The sequence below is a fragment of the Carcharhinus amblyrhynchos genome, chromosome 11 (assembly GCF_965287045.1).
Source record: "Carcharhinus amblyrhynchos chromosome 11, sCarAmb.v2.hapA, whole genome shotgun sequence".
NCBI classification, from domain to species: domain Eukaryota; kingdom Metazoa; phylum Chordata; class Chondrichthyes; order Carcharhiniformes; family Carcharhinidae; genus Carcharhinus; species Carcharhinus amblyrhynchos.
Genome location: NC_137334.1, coordinates 48103889 through 48117728, shown reverse-complemented (window position 1 = coordinate 48117728; position 13840 = coordinate 48103889). Strand labels below are relative to the sequence as shown.

Below are 13840 nucleotides of genomic sequence, written 5' to 3'. Positions count from 1 at the left end.
CATGAAGCATACCTTCAACACAGGAACTACTGGTGAAGATAGAGTTACCTTGAGACTTTAGAGAACCAGTGTGGCAGAAGGCTGCAATTCTTCAGGCAAATGCGTAACAGAGATTTGTGCCCTCGTCACGAAAGACCTCGCATATCCCACAGGACTGTTTGGCATGCCCTGCTCATCTTTGCTTCTGGCTCCTTCGAAATATCAGCAATGAATCTGGGTGGCGTCTTGCAAATGGCTGCACATCACTACACTGTGCTGGGTACTGATGCCCTATTTGCAAGAGCTGGACAGCATATTCACTTCTAGACAGATGAGGTCTTGCAGGCACAGAGGGCAGAGGATTCCCCAGGTGCAGGGCAACATCTAATGCACCCCTGTGCCCATAAAGCCTCCAAGTGAATGCTCTACAAGACTCTTTGACAAGAAGGGCTTCCATTCTCTAAATGTTCAGCTGGTCTATGAAAGCAGCAAGTATGTGCTCTCTTTCCTGATAAGTGCCATGACTCCTGCCATCTTGCAGAAAGATGATCTCCCTTCTCTACTCACTGCCTCAAAGAGGTTCTCCAGGTCAGCATCCACAGAGTGAATGGCAATTCTATCCTCCAACCTTTGCCTTTCCTGCTCCATCCAGTAACAGTATCACAGCATTGGCTCAGTGAAATGACAGCATCATCTGCTGTGATCGGTTTAAACTTTCTTTCTCTCCCACTTGTTAGACTGCTATTTAATCAACTAATCTATGCTCCAGTTAATATGTTGCCCCCATCAAAATCAGGGCTATGACTGATCCTCTCTGGAAGCAGAATGTGACCCAGCAGCACTTCCAACCTCTGTTTTCCACTGCCAAAAAGAAAATTCTGCATTTTGTCTCCTCTCATTCTCCATTTACAGTGTCTCTTGAGAAGAGTGCCGTGCTTTTGCAATCTAAACTCATTCTTCAAATTGCAGTGAATTTCAGTTCTGGCTGTGGTGGCAAGTCCATTACTTCTAACTCCTTTATTATGAGATCTTGACTCCTCTCAGGCTGTCTTCTACCACCAATCAAACAGCCATGTGACCTTTTGTTTCTTTCTCCTCAGGTATTTTGACCTACCACATCCTTACTTCAATTCATGACCATGCTCTATCTTTTAGATTCTTGCTACTGTACCAAGTTTGAATCCATCTTGAATATGCCAAAACACACTCCCTGTGCCTCTCATCTCCTCATCTCATCAAGGACCTGGATGTTGCTTCCTTCAAAGTAGTAACCCAAATTGTCCCATCCTCTCTCACTAACTTCCTGTTCAGCACACTTGCAAGGCTAATCACGCCAACATTGTTCTCGTCTCACTCACTCCACCCACTAGCGTTCTCTCAGATACTGAGTGAATCAACAGTAATTGTATGTCCTGCCAAAACGTCTATTCATTCATGGGTAAGATCTTTTGCAACCTTGTTGTGGATGAATGCAATAACATTTTATTTTTGAAGGAAACTTGACTGCTCAAGGATAATGGCTCTTCCCTCTGTGGAACATAAGAACATAAGAAATAGGAGCAGGAGGAGGCCATCTAGCCCCTCGAGCCTGCCCCGCCATTCAATAAGATCATGGCTGATCTGTCGTGTCTCGGTTCCACATCCCCGCCCTCTCCCCATAACCCTTAATCCCCTTGCCTATCAAAAACCTATCAACCCGCGTCTTAAATATATTTAGCAAGGCAGCCTCCACCACTTCAACGGGCAGAGAATTCCAGAGATTCACCACCCTTTGAGTGAAGAAGTTCCTCCTCAACTCTGTTCTAAACCACCCCCCCTTTATCCTGAGGCTGTGCCCTCTAGTCCTACTGTCCTTTCTGAGCAGGAAGAGCCTCTCCACCTCTATCCTATCCATCCCATTCATCATCTTATATGACTCAATGAGATCTCCCCTCATTCTTCTAAACTCTAACGAGTACAAGCCCAGTTTATTCAGCCTCTCCTCATAGTTCAACCCCCTCAACTCCGGCATCAGCCTAGTGAACCTCCTCTGCACTCCCTCCAAGGCCAAAATATCCTTGCGCAAGTGCGGCGACCAAAACTGCACACAGTACTCCAGCTGCAGCCTCACCAGTGCCCTATACAGCTGCAGCAAGACCTCCCTACTTCTATATTCAATCCCCCTCGCTATGAAGGCCAGCATCCCATTTGCCTTCCTGACCACTTGCTGCACCTGTAGGCTGGGTTTTTGCGACTCATGCACAAGGACCCTCCAGGTCCCTCTGCACCATCGCATGCTGCAGTTTTTCGCCATGTAAGTAATAGTCCTTCCTACCATTATTCTGACCAAAGTGGACAACCTCACATTTGCCAACATTAAATTCCATTTGCCAGTTCCTGGCCCATTCGCCCAGCCTATCTAGATCCTTCTGCAGACTCTCACCACCCTCTGCACAATTTGCCGTTCCACCAATCTTGGTGTCATCAGCAAATTTCAACACCGTACACTCGGTTCCCTCCTCCAGATCATATATATAAATGGTAAATAGCTGAGGCCCCAGCACCGACCCCTGGGGCACTCCACTAGTCACCAACCGCCAATCCGAATAGCACCCACTGACCCCCACTCTCTGCCTCCTATTTGACAGCCAATCCTCTATCCACGCTAACACCCTACCCCCAACTCCATGCCCCCTGACCAAGAGGTAATAACCTCTTGAGGCACCTTATCAAACGCCTTCTGAAAATCAAGAAACACCACATCCACCGGCTCTCCTCTATCCACCGCCCTAGACACATCCTCATAGAACTCCAATAAATTCGTCAGACATGACTTCCCCTTAACGAAACCGTGCTGCGTCTGCTCTATCAAACAATTCTCCTCAAGATGCCTTGCTATTTTCTCCTTGATCACGGATTCTAACATTTTACCTACAACAGACGTTAAACTAACCGGCCTATAATTCCCTGTCTTTTGCCTGCCACTCTTCTTAAACAACGGCGTAACATTAGCCATTTTCCAATCTTCCGGCACTTCCCCGGAATCCAGCGACATTTGGAAAATAATCACCAAGGCATCCACTATCACCTCCGCCATTTCTTTCAGAACCCTTGGATGCATTCCATCCGGTCCTGGGGACTTGTCCACAATCAGTCCCTCCAGTCTGTCGAGCACTGCCTCTCTAGTAACAAAAATGTCATTCAGGCCCTCCACTCCTACCATCTTTCCATCGCTAACACCCGGCAAATTATTCACGTCCTCCTCCGTGAAGACCGAAACTAAGAAGTTATTCAAAGCCTCTGCCATTTCCCCACCCCCTACCACTAAGTCCCCCCTCTCATCCTCTAACGTTCACCCTGGCCAGCCTCTTCCTTTTTATATATTTATAAAAACTCTTGCTATCCTTTTTTATATTAAGCGCTAGCCCAGCTTCATAGTTTCTCCTACCCTTCTTTATCAAATTCCTTGTCAATCTTTGTTGACATTTAAACCTCTCCCAATCCTCTTCTCGCCTACTAATCTTAGCTACTCTAAACGCATCCACTTTTAATTTAACACTTTCCTTTACCTCCTTCGTTATCCACGGCTGATTACCTCTCCTCTTACGATTCTTTTTAACCATCGGAATAAATTTCTGCTGAGCACCAAGAAAGATCTCCTTAAAGATCCTCCACTGCTCCTCAGCAGACCTACCTTCCAACGCGCTTCCCCAATCAACATTCGCCAAGTCCTCTCTCATCCTACCGTACTCCCCTCTGTTCAAACAAAGGACACATGTCCGGGAACCCACTTTCTCCTCCTCCATCTGCATCAGAAACTCCACCATACAATGATCACTCTTCCCAAGAGGATCCTTCACCACAAGGTTCCTAATTCTACCTGCCTCATTACATAACACCAGATCCAAGATAGCTCGCTCCCTCGTCGGCTCCAACACACACTGTTCCAGGAAACTATCCCGGCAGCATTCTAAGAACTCTTCCTCAAGCCCACCGCATTTATTTGCGCGTTAACAGCCCGCCCCACCTCCAGATCGTTATTTGGGGGCCTATAAACGACACCCACCAGTGTCTTCCTCCCTTTGCTGTTCCTAATCTCCACCCACAACGATTCCACTTTCTGCTCGTTGGTTCCTATATCATCCCTTACTACCACCCTGATGCTATCTTTAATCAGCAGAGCTACGCGCCCCCCTTTTTCCTCCTGCCTATCCTTCCTAAACAGTTGATACCCCTGGACATTCAGCTCCCAGTCCCTGTCACCTTGCAGCCACGTCTCTGTAATGGCCACCAGATCATATCCATTTGTGCTGATCTGCGCCACCAGCTCATTCACTTTATTCCGAATGCTTCGTGCCTTCATCCCAGCCTTCGCCTGTACCCTATTTGCCAGAACGCCACCAACCATACTCACGCCCCCTACTCCTTTTATTATTGGGACATCCTTGGCCTCTTCCCTTACCTGTACCCTCTCCTTTACTTTAGACCCCGTAATGTCACCTACCCTCCCCCCTACCCCCCCCACCCCCAAATAGTTTAAAGCCCCATCTACAGTCCTATCTACATGATTTGCCAGGACTCTGGTCCCAGCACGGTTCAGACCAACCCCATCCCACCTGAACAGGTCCCACCTACCCCAATACTGGTGCCAATGCCTCACTTGTATTTCTCTTCATCCTCAACATCCCTCACTTGTATTTCTCTTCACCATCTGTCTTTCCCACACTAACGAGATAGTAGTGTCACCCTTATCATCAAATCACACTTGTCTCATTTGTTACCGCTCTGGTATATGCTACTCCTCTTAGTACCTGACCTTGATCAACCCACTTCTTAAATACAAGTCCTGTAATCTTCTTCCTCATCCATTCTATCTTATTACCTCTTTTTCCACCTTCAAAAATCTTCACTAAACTTATTTTTGACCATGCCCTCAGTCACCTCCAATGCTGGTTGGAGTTTGTCTTTCCTCCCATCTGTGAAGCACTTTAGCACATATATTGCATTAAAGGTGCTAAATAAATGCAAGTCTGAAGCACCTTGGGATCTGTTACTATGTTGTAAATGCTATTTAAATGAAAGTTTGTGATGTTTCGTTTCTTGCTGTACCATCATACTATTTTGAACCTAGAAACTAATATTAGTGGTATTAATAGGCAGACACATAACAGTTCATATGAAATGTGTTATTTTAATTTCAGCTTTAATGCATTCATTTTGAACAGGTTAAAATAGCAGCCCCTGTTAAAATAGCAGAAATAATTTATAGATTCTTCTGTAACTAGAGGTCCTTATTACAGCAGCTATCATATAGTTTTCTGTTTTTCATCAGAAAGTGGCAACTCATATGCCTTGACTATATATTATTTGCAATCTGTGCTTTGCCAGCCAAGATCTGACGTACATCTTTGGATTCTACAAGGGAAGAGTTAGTCTATTCAGGTTCACAGCCTGAGCCTTATGTTTAAGGCAAAGAGTTGCTCACTTGTCATTTCACTTCATCATTCTGTATCTTCATTAATATGCAACTCTTCAAAATTGATGTTCAGTCAAAATTAGACTTGGATCAAAGCATTATCAAAACAATTCTACACTGTCTCATCGCTGATAATTTTGCTTTCCATGGAGGGTTGATACTGTCAAGGATAATATGTGCATAACTTAGTAATCAAATGCCAGGTTTCTGAAATAGTTGGCAATAAATAATTTTAAATGCCACCATTCATAACCATCCTATTTAATAGCAGATTGGAGATTTCTTATCAGCTTGCACTGATAAATATTAAATTTAATTACAAAGAGAAAAATCTTACATCTTGAGAACATGGAATATAAGTGAAGAAGAATTAAATTTGGTATCTCTTACTACTGAGGAAGTTACATCAATATAAGTTAAAGTTAATTTATTAGTCACAAGTAAGGCTTACATTAACACTGCAATGACGTTACTGTGAAAATCCTCTAGTTGCCACACTCTGGCACCTGTTCGGGTCAATGCACCTAACCAGCATGTCTTACAGACTATGAAAGAAAACCAGAACACCCAGAGGAAATCCATGCAGACATAGGGTGAATGTCCAAACTCCACACAGACAGTAACCCAAGCTGGGAATCGAACCTGGGTCCCTGGCGCTGTGAGGTAACAGTGCCATCATGTTGCCCCTAATGTGTAAGCACCAATTATATGCATAGTGAAATTTGAATGTGCACATAACCTTCTTCTATTGAGTAGCCCCTCAACAGTACACCAAGTGAGCATAGAGAATAGAAAGAGAAGCAAGTGGTCAGAATTTTGTCTCATGCCTTCTTAATGTGATTCCCTCTGGACTGGCTCCAGCTCTATTAGAAATCCTCAAAAATTTCTTGAGTCCACCATCTGGACTTCAATCTGCGACCAAATCCAGCATCACCAAGTTCTTTGAGTCTTAACAACCAGGCCTGCACCAGCCTGAACCACCTTTCACCAAAATCCTACTCTTGTCGAATTTCTTATCAAAGCACTTAAATATGATCTGTTCCTGCCCAAAGTATTGTCAACCTTTTAATAACCATAGATCCAGTGACAAAGCCGACGAGACAAGATACAGAATTGCTCAACTCATCTCCAGGTTATTTTTTCCCCTTGTCCATTATCATATTTTGGTATTTAAACTTAGGTACTTTACAATTATTTTAAAGAATTCACACAAGTTAAAGAAAACTGCTCTAAGCTCTGATATATATTAACAACCAACCATGTACTTCAGTGTACACTGCACAATTCCAACATTTGCAGTTGATAGAAAACTTAGAAGCATTGTGAACAGAAAAGGATGGTGATAAACTTCACCATTGGCTGGATGGTGGAAAGTGCAGACAAATGTCAGATGAAATACAATGCAGTGAAAGTTTTGGTAGGAAGAATAAAGACAGACATTTTAAAATAAAGGGGGCAATCCAAAATGATTGGAGAAGGGCCTGGAGGCATTTTGTACAAATTATTGAAGTTGGTAGGACAGACTGAGAAAATGGTTAATCAGGCTTATGGGATCATTGGCTTAATGAATTTGAACATGTATAAAATCAAGGTAGTTATAATAAACCTGCATCAAGCATCGGTTCATCCTTAACTGGAATTACTTTTTCTACATCCACAGAGCAGCATATTGGTTAAGATTAACTGTTAGGAAGATATGGCTCTCAGCTTATTACAAATGCTTGGAAGGGACAGTAAACACTTTGAACTAAATGCTAATTCAAAAGAGTGTAAATAACACTATTACAAATCTTATAATTTTTTATATAGCAAGGAAATAATCTATATTGCTTTCCTCTGCTTGGCAGTATAATTAACCGCCATTTTCTAACAACAAAATGAACATTGTACTACAATTAATGAAGTTCTGAAAACTCTCAAGAGATAGTCAACCTTGCATTTCATAATTTCTAAATTCCCGTAGGGAAATATTTCCCCTGCTTTCTATTTGTCATAATTATACAGTTGTGCTGTGAAAGTGGACGGATAAGTTTGCACAAAATCTGTCTACCTTATTCATAGTGCAACAAATAACACATTTTCAATTATAACTATTTCATTTTGGAAATAAAACATTTATGCACATAAAAAACAAACCAAGTCATCACAATGTTTCAAACAACGCTCAAACGTTATAATATCCATTTTTGTCTTTCATGTATGGATATATTATATACAATATATAAATTGTACTATTAAAAACATTAAGTTGATATCTTCACGTAACCACTTACTTGAATTATTCTGTGCACATTGCTACAAAGTTCTTCTTCTCTTAAGTACTCTTTTGGGATCAAGGTTGACTTGCTTCCACTCCAGTTGATGAGGTCTGAGAAAGCTATTAAGTCCAATATGTGATCTACATGCTGCCAGAGGCTTCTGCACTCCCTTTTACGACTTGATTTCTCCACTGCACATTCTGACAAAGCCTCTCAATGAATTTGGTGCCTTCCTGGATAGGCCTTCTCTGTTTTGGTCAACCACAAGCTGAGGACTCTCATGTGTCAATGGGTATGTTTGACTTCTTCAGGGATGCTTTGAGGACATCCCTAATGCATTGCTGCTGTCCTCTTAGGAGTCTCCTGCTGTGACCGAGTTCCAAATAGAGCAGTCACTTCAGAAGTCTAGTGTCAGACACGCAAACTACACATCCTGTGCAAAGAAGCTGGTTTTGAGTGATTTGCTCCTCAGTATTGAGTAAAGTGGCTTGGGCGAAGACACTGCTGTTTGACTGCCTTTCTTACCCTTGGATTTGGAGGACTTTATAAAGACTCTGCTAGTGGTACTTCTCCAGTACTTTGAGATTTCTGCTGCAGGTTGTTCAAGTCTCCAAAGTACATAGGAGTGTGGGGATTGCTGCTGCCAGTAAACCATGTCCTTAGAGACGAGTTTGAGATCCTGGTCCTCAAATACTCTATTCCTCAATCGGCCAAAAAGGAGGCTCCCAAGATATGGAAAGTGGTGCATATTTTCCAGCATCTCCCTATTGGCCTTAATGGATCGGGAGGGGGAAGTGGGGGGCATCATACTGTGGGGGTTGCTTGGAAGAGGACCATAATTCTTTGGATGTTTAGGAAATGCTCATTTTCTCATATGTTTCAGAAAAGTGCCTCAGGAATCAGTGCTGGGTCCACTGATATTTGTCATTTATATTAATGATTTGGATGAGAACATAGGAGTCATGGTTAGTAAGTATGCAGATGACACTAAGATTGGTGGCATAGTGGACAGTGAAGAAAATTATCTCCAATGCAACGGGATCTTGATCAATTGGGTCAGTGAGTTGACGAATGGCAGATGGAGTTTAATTTAGACAAATACGAGGTGATGCATTTTGGGAGACTGAACCAGGGCAGGACTTACTCAGTTAATGGTAGGGCGTTGGGGAGACTTACAAAACAAAGAGATCTAGGGGTACATGTTCCCTTGAAAATGGAGTCACAGGCAGACAGAGTGATGAAAAAGGCATTCGGCTTACTTGGTTTCATCAGTCAGAACACTGAATACAGGAGTTGGAATGTCTTGTTGAAGTTGTACAAGATATAGTAAAGGCCACACTTGGAATACTGTGTGCAATTCTAGTCACCCTATTGTAGAAAGGATATTATTAAACGAGAAACAGTGCAGAAAAGATTTACTAGGATGCTACAGGGACTTGGTGGATTGAGTTATAAGGAGTGGCTGGATAGATTGGGACTTTTTTCTCCAGAGTGTAGGAGGCTGAGAGATGATTTTATAGAGGCCTATAAAATACTGAGGGGCACAGACCAGCTAGATAGTCAATATCTTTACCCAAAGTTAGGGGAGTCTAAAACTAGAGGGCATAGGTTTAAGGTGACAGGGGAGAGATACAAAAGTGTCCAGAGGGCCATTTTTTCACACAGAGGGTGGTGAGTGTCTGGAACAAGCTGCCACAGGTAGTAGTAGAGGTGGGTACAATGTTGTCTTTTAAAAAGCATTCAGATAGTTACATGGGTATAGAGGGATATCGGCGAAATGCGGGCCATTGGGATTAGCTTAGGGGTTTTAAAAACAAAGGGCGGCATGGACAAGTTGGGCCGAAGGGCCTGTTTTCATGCTGTGAACCTCTATGACTATGAGTCAATGACTCTGAAAGGTGTTGACAATGATCTGGAGTTCATGTTGCTCAGTGGGTGCACAGAAAAGCCTCATCTGCATACTGAAGCTTTACAGCCGATCAACTGAAGACTCTCTCGCAATCTGTTCAGTAAAATACACATAACTGAGGACTTCACTGACTGGGCTGACAGCATCAGGAAGCAACCCACAGTCCATCAATCAGGTAGCCAATCAGGAGAGTGCTCATGGTAAAACTGTCTGGTCAATCCTATTGCAGGCAATTGTAACGTCAGGACCTGATTCATGTCTCAGCATCAGGTCCCAAAGTCCATGGTAAAATTCAGCCCAATATTCTTCAACCTACGACACCGAAATTCTCTTTTAACTTATTTTACTTTAGCACTTAGCCTCTTTTGCTTTGGGCTGCTGGTTTGCAACCTGGAGTCAGCACCTGGCACAATTACATACCATTTCTGGCCAATTTCCATATTTTCATCTCTTACTAATATTGATTTTTTGGCACTTTTTAAAGATGCAACAACAGGTCTTAAAATAAAATTTTTGTTGCTGTTGAAGTACTGCTATTTTCAGAAGGACTATTTGTGTAGCAAATTTCACTTGATTCTTTTTACATTGAGCCTCGTTTTGTTATTTTCAAGGAGTCAATGCTCCTGATCAAAATTTTAAACTCAACATTTTCCTCTAATTGTAATCTGAATGGTATTTTCGATCTGGAGTAAATGTATTTACTCCAATATGTATTTTCAATATGTATTTGCTGAGTTAGTTTTAAAGTCATAAATTTGTTTCATATAAGCCTTGATGATACTTTTGCGACTGACAAATGTTTTTTAAAGGAGCACTATTTAGAAAGATGAGCCATTTCACCAAATACACTTCTTGTGTTTTATTTTTTACATCAAACATTGCTGGTCTTTTTACATAAGAACATAAGAAATAGGAGCAGGAGTATGCCAACTAGCCCTTCAAGCCTGCCCCGCCATTCAATAAGATCATGGCTGATGTGTCTTGGCTCAATTCCACATTCCCGCCCTCTCCCCATAACCTTTAATCCCCTCTCTTATCAAAAACCCATCAACCCGCGTCTTAAATATATTTAGCGAGGTAGCCTCCACCACTTCAACGGGCAGAGAATTCCAGAGATTCACCACCCTTTGAGTGAAGAAGTTCTTCCTCAACTCCGTTCTAAACCGCCCCCCCCTTTATCTTGAGGCTGTGCCCCCTAGTCCTACTATCCTTTCTGAGCGGGAAGAGTCTCTCCACCTCTATCCTATCCATCCCATTCATCATCTTATACGTCTCAATGAGATCTCCCCTCGTTCTTCTAAACTCTAACGAGTACAAGCCTAATTTATTCAGCCTCTCCTCATAGCTCAACCCCCTCAATTCCGGCATCAGCCTAGTAAACCTCCTCTGCACTCCCTCCAAGGCCAAAATATCCTTGCGTAAGTACGGCGCCCAAAACTGCACACAGTACTCCAGCTGCGGCCTCACCAATGCCCTATACAGCTGCAGCAAGACCTCCCTACTTTTATATTCAATCCCCCTCGCTATGAAGGCCAGCATCCCATTCGCCTTCCTGACCACCTGCTGCACCTGCAAGCTGGATTTTTGCGACTCATGCACAAGGACCCCGAGGTCCCTCTGCACCGTCGCCTGCTGCAGGTTTTCTCCACGTAAGTAATAATCCTTCCTACCATTATTCCTACCAAAGTGGACCACCTCACACTTGCCAACATTAAATTCCATTTGCCATTTCCTGGCCCATTCGCCCAGCCTATCTAGATCCTTCTGCAGACTCTCACCACCCTCCGCACAATTTGCCTTTCCACCAATCTTGGTGTCATTAGCAAATTTCGACACCCTACACTCGGTTCCCTCCTCCAGATCATCTATATAAATGGTAAATAGCTGAGGCCCCAGCACCGACCCCTGGGGCACTCCACGAGTCACCATCCGCCAATCCGAATAGCACCCATTGACCCCCACTCTCTGCCTCCTATTTGACAACCAGTCCTCTATCCACACTAACACCCTACCCCCAACTCCATGCCCCCTTACCTTCTGCAATAACCTCTTGTGAGGTACCTTGTCAAACGCCTTCTGAAAATCAAGAAAGACCACATCCACCGGCTCTCCTCTATCCACCGCCCTTGACACATCCTCATAGAACTCCAGTAAACTTGTCAGACACGACTTCCCTTTAAGGAAACCGTGCTGCGTCTGCTCTATCAAGCAGTTCCCCTCAAGATGCCTCGCTATTTCCTCCTTGATGACGGATTCTAACATTTTACCTACAACAGACGTTAAACTAACAGGCCTATAACTCCCCGCCTTTTGCCTGGCACCCTTCTTAAACAACGGCGTAACATTAGCCGTTTTCCTTTTTAAAAATATGCCAGTGCAATTGAAACAATCCCTCTGAAAAATAACTGATTTTAAATAACACATTTGCCAGCTGAGCATGTCAAACACTGATGACAGTAACTTTAAGTGCAAAATTAATTTTCATCACAATACTCCTCATTTTATTTCTAAGATTTTTTTATGATCAAAGCTGATGCATCAGTCTCAGTTCCTGTATGACACATTCATAATCTGCAGAATTTTTAAATACAACTATCTGAACGACACATATATTAGCAAATTATATTACTTTAACAGCGGAGATCTTTACATGTACCCCAAAGATGAAAATCAATTACTGGGGTATTTATTCATGCTAATTCATATTATGTGACTATTTCATACTACCAGGAATTTATTGATTTCATGTATTATTTCCTGGACGCCCATCATAAAGTCTCTTTTACATCACATCTCTAAGCTAAAGGACAAATACCACCAGTTTTACTTTAGTTTACTCCATGAGCAATGCCACAAGAAAAAGTTTACATAATATTCATTTCAATATATAGTACAATGAGTGCCATTATTTGTAAAAAAAAACTTCCAAGATTACTCCTACCTGTTTTAGTGAGTGGACTGGAAAAGAGATGCTGAAGCAATTTATTCTCTGATGTCCGAAGTACTACTACTATGTCTGCAGGAAGTGTGTCTCTATTTTTTTCAAGGAAACCACATGGATCATAAAAAACCTGTTAAATATTAAACATTATACATTACTATATAATTGAAGATTCTGTATTCTCATATTTTTACCATCAGACATTGCAGATACAATGATAGAGAGACAAATGCGAGAATATTTTAATATGAAAATGCTCTGCATTTTGATCGTCAAAAATATTGTGCATCTCATTAAAGTTAGTACAAAAACCTGTATTTTAAATATTAAGTTTTTTCATTTAAAATTATTGTTGATACCTTGCCAGCATAGTGTTTAATTCCAAAACATAGTTCCACGCCTTTTGGTCTCCAAAAGTATTTTGATCGTAGGTTATCTTCAAATTTATCTGTAATATCATGTGAAATAAACAACTTGTTTTAATATGATGTCCATTTCACTTTGAAAATCAACTTGACCATTAAGGTGAGTGCATATGTAAGTAGAGAAAATGAAATACTGCAGACTGTTCTTCGCATTAAACTTTACAAGTACTCTTGGATGTAAGTTTCCAGTTATATAGGTCAAAAAAAAAACAGACTTTAATTTATGAATATGCATTTGTCAAGATTTTTTTTTTAATTATCCAATGCTTACCAGAAAGAACAAAGTGGTTAACTATAAGGCTCAGTAGCTACTTTGTCAGGTTTGGATCAGGCATAATGATAATAACAGTTTGAATTTTACCTCACAGGGGAGGAGGCAGGATGGAGGGGGCATAAATTGGGGACCATAGCCCTATGTAAAATGTCCAAGTCACCCAGTAAGAACAGGTGGCATGCTGGTCAAGTCAGGTGGGGTGTACTTCCTGTTTGTGCACCTTGTGCCATCAGAGGCAGTCTGCCTAGCCCTTACCCCTTATGATGGTAGGTGATTGTGTGTGTGGACTTGAGTATTAGATGCTACATGTTATTTGGATAGAATACTGTCAGGTACATTCTGTATTACATATGGGGGTCATTGGCCAGGGGAGGTGGAATTGAATGTCCGACAGCATATGTTAGGGAGTTAGCCAACTTGGAAGACTAAATTATGTTGTTCTTGTAGTTAAATCTGTGACTTTGAATGTTGTTGTTTCAGCTGGTTACACACCCTCCTCATCAGGGTCTATTAGTCTTGTCCCAGCAAAATCCCAGAATCACCTTGTTCGAGGCTCCTTTCTTCAGGGCATTCACTCCCAGCAGTGCTGCCTGGACAAA

The 13840-nt window shown here is 42.2% G+C and overlaps 1 protein-coding gene across 7 annotated transcripts in view; it reads right to left on the bottom strand.

Moving 5' to 3' along the window:
* myo3b (myosin IIIB) overlaps positions 1 to 13840 on the bottom strand; it is a 542791-nt gene that overhangs the window by 304756 nt on the left and 224195 nt on the right. For all 7 annotated transcript variants that reach the window (XM_080199029.1, XM_080199032.1, XM_080199033.1 and 4 more), the window contains 2 exons: positions 12902 to 12990; positions 12543 to 12672 (listed from right to left, as the gene is read on the bottom strand). In XM_080199029.1, the coding sequence (XP_080055155.1) occupies positions 12543 to 12672; positions 12902 to 12990 (219 nt within the window). The remainder of the gene's footprint in view (positions 1 to 12542; positions 12673 to 12901; positions 12991 to 13840) is intronic.